Here is an 11,811-nt window from a genome sequence, read left to right on the forward strand (position 1 = left end):
GGATTTCCCAGAACACACGAGAGAAGACCACTTACCTTCCAGCTCCCTGTTTTCTTGCACTGCGATCCTAAAGAGGATATAATGGGTGAGGATATTGTCCGGGTCATGTTTCTCAGCTTCTCTCACAGCCTCTCTTGCCTGAAATAAGGAGAATTTCTTACCAATAGCGGAGGACGTCTCCCTATTAGAAAACATCAATAGGATGAGGAAGATCTAGCAGGGGCCTGATTATAACGCATGATGGGGCCCAGTGCTGAGGATTTTGGTGGCCCTTTTTATGGAAATAAATAAAATGAAAATGCAAACAATTTTTGATAAAACAAATTAAACATTGAAACAAATTCAATTAGCTAGAAAGGAGGATGGGGGGGTGAGAGAGAGAGGAGGATGAGAGAGAGGGGTGAGAGAAAGAGGAGGATGGGGGGGTGGGAGAGAGAGGAGGATGGGAGGGGTGCGAGAGGGGGGTGAGACAAAGAGGAGGGTGGTGGGGGGAGTTACAGAGAGAGGAGGATGAGAGAGAGGGGCGAGAGAAAGAGGAGGATGAGGGAGGTGATTGAGGAGGTGAGAGAGGGGGTGAGAAAAAGAGGAGCATGAGGTGGTGAGAGAGGGGGTTAGAGAGAGAGAGAGAGGAGGGTGAGAGAGGGGGCTGAGAAAAAGAGGAGGATGGGGGTAAGAGAGGGGTGGGAGAGAGAGGAGGACGAGAGAGAGGGGTGAGAGAACGAGAAGGATGGGGGGCTGAGAGAGGGGGTTGGGAAATAGAGGAGGATGGGGGGTGAGAGAGAGAGGAGGGTGAGAGGGGGGTGAAAAAAATAGGAGGATGAAGGGGTGAGAAAGGGGGTGAGAGAGAGAGGAGGGTGAGAGGGGGGTGAGAAAAATAGGAGGATGAGGGGGGTGAAAAAAAGAGGAGGATGGGGGTGAGAGAGAAGAGGAGGATGAGAGAGGGGGGTGAGAAAAAGAGTAGGATGGGGGTGGTAAGAGGGGGAGTGTCAGAGGAGGATGAGAGAGGGGGATGAGAGAAAGAGGAGGATGGGGTGTGAGAAAAATAGGAGGATGGGGGGATATGAGAGAAGGGAGTGAGAAAAAGAGGAGGATAAGGGGTGGTGAAAGAGAGAGAGAGGAGGGTGAGAGAGAGGGGTGAGAGAAAAAGGAGGATGGGGGTGAGAGAGAGAGGAGGGTGAGAAAAATAGGATGGGGGTGAGAGAGAAGGGTGAAAAAAAGAGGATGGGGGTGGTGAGGGAGATAAGAGGATGATAGAGAGGGGGGGGAGATAAAGAGGAGGATGGGGGGGGGGGTGAGAGAGGAGGGTGACAGAGGGGGGTAAAAAAAAGAGGAAGTTGGGAGTGAGAGAGGAGGGGGAGAGGGGGGTGAACAAAATAGGAGGATGAGGGGGTGAGAGAGAGGAGGATTAGAGAGGGGGTGAGAAAAAGAGGAAGATGGGGGTGGGGGGGTAAGAGAGGAGGGTGAGAGAGAGGGGTGAGAGAAAGAAGAAGGGCGAGAAAGAGAGGGGTGAGAGAAAAGTTAGTATCAATGCTACCGTGATTTGCATGTCAATAATGTGTACACCGCACTGGGTTGGGCCTATCGTAAGGAAGGGGCCTTGAGCTGCAGCTCCAATAGCCCCCATGTTAATCTGGCCCTGTTTCGGGGTTCTGTTTGTGAGAATAGGGGCATTTGGAAGAAATCTGACATTTTACCAGGTGGAATGAGAGAGCAGGGAGCAATGAAGGCGGGGTGTGATGGGGTGTAATGGAGTCTAAGGAAAAGCCGGATCTTACTTGGGAGGGTTGGTTGAGGTGCAGGAGGCAGGTCGCCCGGTTTCTCTGTAGTTTGGCATAGTGGGGATCGGTGCACTCCGAGGCACAAATGCCCAACGAATAGTTGTACCATCCCAAGGCCTCCGAGTAGCTTTTCTTCTGAGGATCAGAACACAATCATAAAACCAATTAGTGATAAAAACAATATACAAATACTAATCAATGGCACAAACGTGACACTTTGGGCGGGATTTACTAAAGGCCAATAGTCTGTTCATTTCGCAAGTGCAGTAAAAGAGGTAAAGCTTCACTTTTCAAAGAATACCCAGACAAATTCAAGAAAAAAAAAAAGAACAGCATTTTTGTTTGCACGTGATTGGATGATGGAAGTCAGCAGAGCCCCCCCTACCATTTACAAAGCTCTGGGGCAACTGTACTTGCAGAGTGTACTGTCTATTTGCTTTTAGTAAATCAACACCAGAGAGAATAGCAACAAAGCTTAAAAGTAAAATCATTGCTCATATAATCACGAATATCTAAATAAATAAGTCAACTAATAATAATCGTATACAGTAATGTCAGCATGCAGTAAAATATAAAGTGTAAAAAAATATATATACTGTACACACAGTATATATCATACAAACAATAATGTATCAGTTCTCATGTGATTTATATGATAGGCACATGCAATTCGTTTCTTACGAATTTGTTCTCTATCAGAATTTTGATAAATGTATTAATTCGCAAATATCCGAATTAACGAAAAAACCCTGTTTCACAAGTTTTTCTTGAAAATTCGAAAAATTCTAAATCAGAAAACCTGAAAATTCTAAAATCTGAAATAATAACTAACTATTAAATAGGGGGGGGGGGGGGGGAGTAGACATGTGCAAGTCGTTTCGTCCCAAATTAGTTTTTTTAATGAATTCCGACAAATTAGTTTCTTTCGGAAACATCCAAATTAACGAAAAACCTGCATTTTTCCGAATATTCGAATATCCGAATATATAAAAATCATAAATTAGAAAATTTGGAAATGTTCAGGAAATTCGAAAATCTGAAAATCTGAAATAATAACTATTAAATGACAGGTATTGGAATTTCCTTTCAGATTTGGCTGTTAGTGAATGTAACGAATTTATCCAAAGTTACGAATTCTCCAAAATAACGAACACTGCATCAAAAACAAATGGAACGTACCAAATTAATAATAAAAATAATAATAATAAACTTTTTATTATTATTTATTATTAATTTGTTTCATTTCCTTTGGTTTAGATGCTGCATTCATTATTTCGAATAATTTGTAACTTCAGATAAATTCGTATTTGTTACGTTCACCATCAGCCAAACTTGAAAGGAAATTCCAATACCTATAATTTAATAGTTAGATATTATTAGTTAGAAAATGAGTGAACGTAACGAATACGCATTTAGTTACAAGTTACAAATTATCCAAAATAACGAATGCCGCATCTAAACAAATAAAATGAAACAAATTAATAATAAATAATAATAAAAAGTTTTTATTATTATTATTGTTTTTTATTTATATTAGTTATATTATTATTAATTTGTTACATTCCATTTGCAGTGTAATTTCACGAGATAATTTACAAGGACGTGTTTAGGGGCGGACTTAGGGGTGGGGCAGGGGAGAGGTTGGGCGGGGCAACTGGTGGCGAGTAACTCTTAAGGCCTGGCTAGTGGCTCAGGACTTGAAATTTTGAGCCCTGACATACCATAAACACAAATCTAGATTATTGGAGGAACAGATTCCTTATATTTGTGAATTAAGGGGGAAAAAAAACGGAGGTCCGTCCCGCCGTAATTCCTACTGACCTCAAAGCTTTTGGTGGCGCAGTCCCAGAAAATGACATGCAAACCATTCAAGGCATCAGCAGACAGCGGCTTCCCCGTGTAATGTCCTGAAAAAGTCAAAGGTGACAACATTGACCATAATAACATAATAACCCGTGCCAGGACACGGCTCCTCGGCACCCAAGGCAAAAAAAGGCCAAAGTCTACAGATACCCCCCCTCCCCCCCATGGGCTGTGAACTACTTCAGCAGCAAACTGTAGGTTGCAGGCCCTACCCTTTCTGCGTCCCCTTTTTATTGAAGCACCCAGGGCGGCTTCCTCTTCTGCCTACCCCCTTTGCTCTGCACTGCCAATAACACACACAATCTCCTGAATATGATTTAGGGATGACGAGTGCTAGTTTACCATTTCACAATGGAATGCCCAAAGTCTTATCACATTCTATGGCCATCTGGTTGTCACGGTCAGGGGTCAGGCTCGGAGTCTAGCAGCTATAGCAGTAGAGAGGCTCCCCACCATGACAGCCGTCAGAAGTTTTGGGACCCCTTGCACAACTTTAGGCATGGGCCCCTGGGCCTGACCCCAATTACATCAGAATTTACCCCTTTCATTAGGGTCCCCAAGGTTTACCCCTTTATACTTCCAGCTCTAAAGAAGCTGAGCTGTTCCCCTTTACCTGTTCATACTCATTGTTATACCTGAAGGGTTCCACATGTACTGTCACTTTAAGGCTGGCTCCACTCAGGAGTGAAGACAAGGGTCAAGGGGCATAGTAGTCATCTTAGAGCACATGTAAGGAGCATAATAAGATGTACTGTCCTGAGATGCATGTTGCAGTGTACAGTGAGTACTGAAATAAACATCCATTGTTCCAGACCAGAGTCTTGTGTCTCTCACAACTCAGAGGATATAACAGTGGCGACGAGGATGGGATTTACAAAGTGTCTATCAGTCTGAGAGAGAGCAAAGACATTGTGGATTGTCACCTGGATTAAAGCAATCACAGATCCCAGCAGGAAAATGTCATTGATCGGGACATTAAGTGAATTTGATGGGGAACAGACATCCTGGAGTTCCTGTGTTGAGAGACTGGAACAGTATTTCAGTGCAAATGGCATCCCAGGTGAAAGGCAAGTAGCAGTATTTCTGACAGTGGTTGGTGCTCAGACATATGACACTCTTAGGGATCTCCTTTTCCCTGTAAAACCAGCAACTAAGACATTGGCAGAGCTCCTGACACTGTTAGAGGGTCACTTCCAGCCTAAACCACTAGAGATTGCAGAAAGATTTCGTTTTTATCAGAGGCAGCAGCAGCCAGGTGAAGAAATTAAAGCTTACGTGCTTGCCCTTCGCAGACTAGCCTCTACCTGTTCTTTTGGGGAGTACCTACTTACTGCACTGAGAGATAAGTTTGTCATGGGACTGAATTGTGACTCTAGCCAAAAAAGACTGTTAACAGAGAAAGACCTTACCCTTGCAAAGGCAATTGATATAGCTTCAGTGATGGAAATGGCTGTGAAAGATACAGAGGAATTGAACCCCCAGGGCAGAAGGGAAGATGTAAAACAGGAACTTTTCAGAATAGCAGTCAAGCCCACAGTTGCAAACTGGAAATACAGACCTCCACCAAGCCGGGAGTCAGCTTGCTACCATTGTGGGAATACAGACCATGATCACAAAGTCTGCCGGTGTAGCGTCATATTTTGCTCCCCATCATAGAATGCTCCGGAAGTGACTTGCGGCCAGAAATTTTGCACTGCGCATGCGCGATGTGTTCCAAATGCTTGCACCATGCGTTCCAGAGGATTTCCGACAATGTAGTTCAGTGAAACCGTCAGATAATGTCACGGGAGTGAGGGGAGGTAATCGTGACATTAACTTTAGACGGAGAGAGAGCAGGTAACTGTAGCTCAGGGAGGGGATTACCTCCCCTCACTTCTCTGACATTATCTGGTCTGCATTGTCACAAATCATTTAGAACGCATGGCGCAAGTGTTTGGAACGCATCGCGCATGCGCAGTGCTAAATTTCTGGCCGCAACGTCACTTCCGGAGCATTCTATGATGGGGAGCAAAATATGACACTACACCGGTTTAAGGATCAGACCTGTCATAATTGTGGTAAAACAGGCCATCTGAAACAAGTTTGCCAGAGCATGACTAGTGTAACCCAGATAAACTTCCTTCTAACTGTTACAGACCCATCATACCCCTTTTTACCATCTTTGAATAAGAGACCACACCGTTCTTATGAAGTATAAATGGCCATAACAGCCTTTTATTAACCAAATAACATAAAAAACTCCAAAATAACTTTATAAAACAAAGTAATTACAACCATGAGAAACAACATGTTTCAACCCCCGTTTATTGGTCAGTGATGTAGCTATCTCCTCTTTCACCGGATATATATATATATCCATATAAATCACACCAGTACACTGCGGAACCTTTACCAACCATCATAGGCCTCCAGCTGTGCCACTCGGAGACACCCCCTTTTCCCGCAGTGCAACCACCAGTATTCACCAACCATTTGATGAATACACCGGAGGGGCCATACTACCGATGAGCCCCCCACCCCATTTAGTCACCTACATTACCGCTTCCGTCACTGACCAACAAACAAAACACCGCCAAAACTCCCCTCCAGCTGTCATGACGACCTTCCGTACCTGTACCTGTAAGAACAATACAAAACATAAAAGTTAAACAGCCTAACACAAGGGAGGGTGGGTGGGAAAACCGCCTCCTCGCACACAGTACTGCCGACTGGCTCCCCTTTGGCTCCGCCCCTCTTTTGTACTGCTGCTCCCACCCCCTGAGATCCTCCCACAACTCCTCCCCTGGGCGTAACTGGGCGCCTCGTCATGCCCAGCCCTGCTCTAAAGTTCCCCTGCGTGTCACCACGCTCCGGGCTTCTCTTGACTAGTGTAACCCAGATAAACTTCCTTCTAACTGTTACAGACCCATCATACCCCTTTTTACCATCTTTGAATAAGAGACCACACCGTTCTTATGGAGTATAAATGTCCATAACAGCCTTTTATTAACCAAATAACATAAAAAACTCCAAAATAACTTTATAAAACAAAGTAATTACAACCATGAGAAACAACATGTTTCAACCCCCGTTTATTGGTTAGTGACGTAGCTATCTCCTCTTTCACCGGATATATATATATATATATATATCCATATAAATCACACCAGTACACTGCGGGACCTTTACCAACCATCATAGGCCTCCAGCTGTGCCGCTCGGAGACACCCCCTTTTCCCGCAGTGCAACCACCAGTATTCACCAACCATTACCCCCTGCATGTATCACCAACACATCTGGCGGCCCGTCAAACCTCACATACCTTTCAACCTCCGGGACCACCCCTCCCCACATCATCCCAGGCCTACCCAGCCACCTTATCTGAGCCTCCATCCGAGATATCCCCAACTGTCTCCCCTCAGGTCTGGCGTCCCCTCTCCTGGCTCCTCAGGATACATAAGAATGTCCCACAATCCAGACAAGGAGTGGGTAACCTCCATCTGAAACGAAAAACCAAACAAAATAACAGACAACCCAAAATTAACACAACAAGTCAATTCCCCCACCACAGTAAATGTCCCCTGTTTTTTTTTTGTTTTCTTTTTAAACAGAAAAATCATTCCCAAACCAAACCTGGCCTAACGTAACTGCGGAATTGTTTTGATTCCCATCTCCCCAACTTACGCACTGCCGCCTCGTCCAACCCGCACCTGGCAGCCTCCGTGGCTGCCCCAATCCGGAAGGAGTGCGAGGCGTATGCCGAACCGTCCATCCCCAGGTTACCAAGACATTTACGCAAGACTGCTACGAATTGAAATCTAGACAAATAAGACCTATCCTCGTGTACCAACAAAGGCCCTCCACCAGCCACCCTCCTTTTGAGAAAACACCCCACCACCTCCACCGGGCACGCTGCACACCCTGGCAAAGCAAACAAACACACCTGCACCCCCATCCCTTGTTGATCCATTTTCGATTTCCGCAGCGTAACCGACAACCTATCTTCCCCGAGGTGTACATCCTCCATCAAAACACCCCCTGCCACAGCCCTAGATGGGCCAACCAGTTTCCCTACCCGAAATGCCCCAAAAAATGCTAACGAAAAGGCCGCCGAAAACAGCGTACCTCATACAAGGATGAACACACCGACCCCACTTTTTGCATCAAGGCCAGCAAATTAGCAAACGTAATAGGCCTGCGCGTATCCTGCCGCCGATGCACCTTCCGGTAACCCTTGAGCGCTTGCCGTACTCAAAAACACTTCGTCCAATCCTCTTGCCCGCTCAATTTAAACAAAAAGGCCAAACCTGCCATCTTCTTCTCGATAGACGACACCGAGCGCCCCTCTTCCATGTTTCTGGACACAAAATACAAAACCAACAACTGCGCGGCTGACCCATCCTGCTCCACTCCCGCCTCCTGTACCAAATCCGACCATTCCTTCCACACCTTCGTATAAGCCCCCCACGTCACGCCACTCACCGACCTCCTGATCCATCCTGCGGCGATTCCAATACCAGTTCCCACATCCAGCCTGAGCAAGACCTGCCTTCTTCGTCCGCCTCCGGAGCCAAGGCCCTGAACTTGTCCCACTGAAAGCGAGACAAAGCATCAGTCAGTGTGTTATCCACTCCCGGGATGTGCACAGCGTAAAGAAACACATTTAATCGCATGCAACGCAACACCAACTGCCGCATCAGCCGACCGATAGGTTGTGAAGACGCCGACATGCTATTGATGACCTGCACCACCCCCATATTGTCACAGTTCAGCCTCAGCTTAAGGTTCCGACATGCCTCCCCCCACAATTCCAGCGCCAGTTCCACCAGAAACAGTTCCAGCAGTACCAGATTCCGCACGAAGCTTGCTGTGACCCAGGAGCGAGGCCAGGGTTCAGCACTCCACCGTCCTTGGAAAAAGGCCTGCCGTCGCCGCAGACATCCATCTACAGAAAACCCTCCCCATGAGAATAATCCGGCATGCAAAATTTAGCTTGCCCAACAACGATTGCAACGAACGTAACCGAACCTTTTTCATACCATGAATCTCCCTGATGTCCCTCCGCAAGTCCAGCAACTTAGCCTCTGGCAACCGACATTCCATAGCCATGGAATCTATCTCGATACCAAGGAAGCTCAGTTCTGTCCTAGGACCCTCTGTTTTATCAGCAGCCAATGGAACGCCGAACCTCTCCGCCATGTGCTGCAACGTAGAAAGCAAAATCGCACACACATTCGAAGAGGGAGGGCCCACGCACAAGAAATCGACCAGGTAATGGATGAGTGACTCCACACCCGACACGTCCCGTACCACCCACTCCAGGAACGAGCTAAACGCCTCAAACATCGCGCACGAAATGGAGCAACCCATGGGCAGGCACTTGTCGACGTAAAACCGGTCCTGCCAGCAACAACCCAACAATCTAAAACTCTCGGGGTGCACAGGCAGCAACCGAAATGCCGCCTCAATGTCCGATTTTGCCATCAACGCCCCCTTCCCGTAACGCCGTACCCAACGCACCGCAGCATCAAACGACGTGTAGGATAAAGCGCACGCCTCCGGATCAATAAAATCATTCACCGTCCCCCCCTTTGGGAAGGACAGGTGGTGTATCAGCCAAAACTTGTTGGGCTCTTTCTTCAGGACCACCCCCAATGGCGACACTACCAAATCACCAATGGGCTTGCTCGCAAACGGCCCCACCACGAGCCCCAACGCCACCTCCATAGCCAATTTTTCCGTCACCACCTTGGGATGTTGTAACGCTGACCGTAAGTTCCCAGACTGCAAGGGCACCACCTTCAAACCACAAGGAATCCTAAAACCGCAACGGAAGCCCGCCCCCAGCAACCCCGCCACTGCCCTGTCCGGGTATCCTTTGGCTCCGCCCCTCTTTTGTACTGCCGCTCCCACCCTCTGAGCTCCTCCCACAACTCCTCCCCTGGGCGTAACTGGGCACCTCGCCATGCCCAGCCCTGCTCTAAAGTTCCCCTGCGTGTCACCACGCTCCGGGCTTCTCTAGAAGGTGCAAGATAAACAATCTCTGAACCCAAAGACAAAGACCTATATGGTGGGAAGATATACATCATCATCTGAGTCAGAGAATGAGGAAGTGCTCCACAGATTAGACATACATCATATGCATTCAGCACCCTCTGCAATGACTGTAGAGGTAAACGTTGAGGGAAAGAAACTAAAAATGGATGTAGACACAGGAGCAGCAGTTTCAGTTATCACTCAGAAACAATGGAGACAACTTCAGACCCAAACAACTGTCTGCCCAACACCAGTCAAACTGCAGACATACTCAAAGCAGATACTCCACCCACTGAGTTATGCAAAAGTGCAGGTATTATACAAGGGTCAGACAAAGAGACTGCCATTATATATACTAGAAAATGGGGGACCGCCTCTCTTTGGGAGAGACTGGATTGCTCACTTTGGTATGCCAGACATCGCCATAAATCTCTGTAATACTGTGACAATTCCATTAGGAGATAATGAGGGATGGGTGGTGTCCCTGAAGCAGCGGTTCCCAAAGATCTTTGATGACCAGTTGGGGAAAATAAAGCATGACTGTGTGAGACTCAAGCTGAAACCCAACGCCCAGCCTAAGTTCTTCAAAGCTCGCACAGTACCTTTCGCACTCCGAGCAGTAGTGAAAGCAGAACTAAGTCGGCTGGAGGAACAAGGTGTCATCTCAAAGGTAGAGCACAGCGAGTGGGCATCACCTGTTGTAACAGTAAAGAAAGCGAATGGGGACTTACGCATTTGTGGCGATTTCCGCATGGCACTGAACTCTCAACTGGAAATAGACCAGTATCCTCTACCCAGAGTAGATGACATTTTTGCCTCTCTTGCAGGGGGTCAAAAGTTCACCAAGCTTGATCTCAAACAAGCATATTTACAGTTTGAGGTCCGTCCTTCTTCCCGCAAGATTCTGACCATCAACACCCACAAGGGACTGTATGAGTACAATCGGATGGTGTTTGGTGTAGCCTCTGCCCCAGGACGGACCAGGAACACAAGCGAAACGTGGAGCTTGTGTTGGAAAGACTCCAAGAGCAGGATCTGAAAGTGAACTTAGCAAAATGCCAATTCATGGTGACTAAATTGGAGTTTTGTGGCCACCTTGTGGATGCAGACGGTATACACACCACAGAAGCCAAGGTTGATGCTTTAGTCAAAGCTCCTGCCCCAACCAACGTCCATCAGCTGCGATTATACCTTGGCTTGCTGAACTATTACCACAAATTCCTGCCAGATCTGGCACACACCTTGTTTCCGTTGAACAAGCTTTTGGAGAAACACTCCAGATGGGACTGCTCGGCTGCATGCCAACGCGCTTTTGAAGTCTCTAAGCGGAAGCTGTTGGTGTCACGCATGCTTGTTCACTATGACCTCCAGAAGCCTCTGACCTTGGCTTGTGATGCCTCACCCTATGGTCTGGGGGCTGTGCTGTCTCACATCTGGGTCAGATGGGTCAAAAAAACCAGTGGCATTTGCCTCCTGGTCTTTGACAAAAGCAGAAAGCAATTACTCACACATTGACAAAGAGGCTCTTGCGCTGATATGGGCAATTAAGAAGTTTCATCTTTACCTGTATGGTAGGGAATTCACCATACTGACAGACCATAAACCGCTCCTTCCGATCAGTAGCCCTGACAAAGGCATCTCTCAGACTACTGCGGCCCGCCTCCAACGCTATGCCCTATTTTTGGGAAAATAAAGTTATAAAATCCAGTATCACGGTCATGATGCCAATGCTAATGCGGACGCAATGTCCCGACTGACAGGGAGGTCAATGGACTCCTCTCCACCGGTCAAGAGTTGTCGTTACACCAGCCTGTCCTTCTTGTCTTCTGGGGAGATAGCAGCCCATACAGCCAAGGATACCTATCTGAAAACAATACTCTCTCGGGGTACGGTCCGGTTGGCCTGCAACCGTCACACAGAATTATGAACCTTATTTCAGTAGGCGTATGGAATTAACTGTAGCTGGCAACTGTGTTTTATGGGGAGACCGAGTGATCATTCCACAGACCCTCCGGAGACACATTCTGGACTTGCTAAATACTGGTCATCCCGGGGGCACACGTATGAAACAAATGGCCCGAGGCTATGTGTGGTGGCAAAACTTAGACTCAGATATCACAACATATGTGAATGCTTGTGCTGGATGTGCACAAAC

General features: G+C 47.2%; 1 protein-coding gene across 1 annotated transcript in view; it reads right to left on the minus strand.

Annotated features, from left to right (window-relative positions):
• LOC143967043 (testis-expressed protein 11-like) overlaps positions 1 to 10,664 on the minus strand; it is a 35,581-nt gene extending 24,917 nt beyond the window's left edge. Inside the window, exons 1-4 of the mRNA XM_077474352.1 lie at positions 10,388 to 10,664; positions 3,600 to 3,685; positions 1,776 to 1,913; positions 36 to 138 (exon numbers count right to left, since the gene is read on the minus strand). Coding sequence (XP_077330478.1) covers positions 36 to 138; positions 1,776 to 1,913; positions 3,600 to 3,685; positions 10,388 to 10,409 — 349 coding nt within the window. The 5' untranslated portion in view covers positions 10,410 to 10,664. The remainder of the gene's footprint in view (positions 1 to 35; positions 139 to 1,775; positions 1,914 to 3,599; positions 3,686 to 10,387) is intronic.
• Positions 10,665 to 11,811: the final 1,147 nt, after the last annotated feature.

Source organism: Lithobates pipiens, unplaced genomic scaffold, assembly GCF_037356315.1.
Source record: "Lithobates pipiens isolate NorthernLeopardFrog02 unplaced genomic scaffold, aLitPip1_a1.2 Scaffold_1, whole genome shotgun sequence".
Taxonomy (NCBI): Eukaryota; Metazoa; Chordata; class Amphibia; order Anura; family Ranidae; genus Lithobates; species Lithobates pipiens.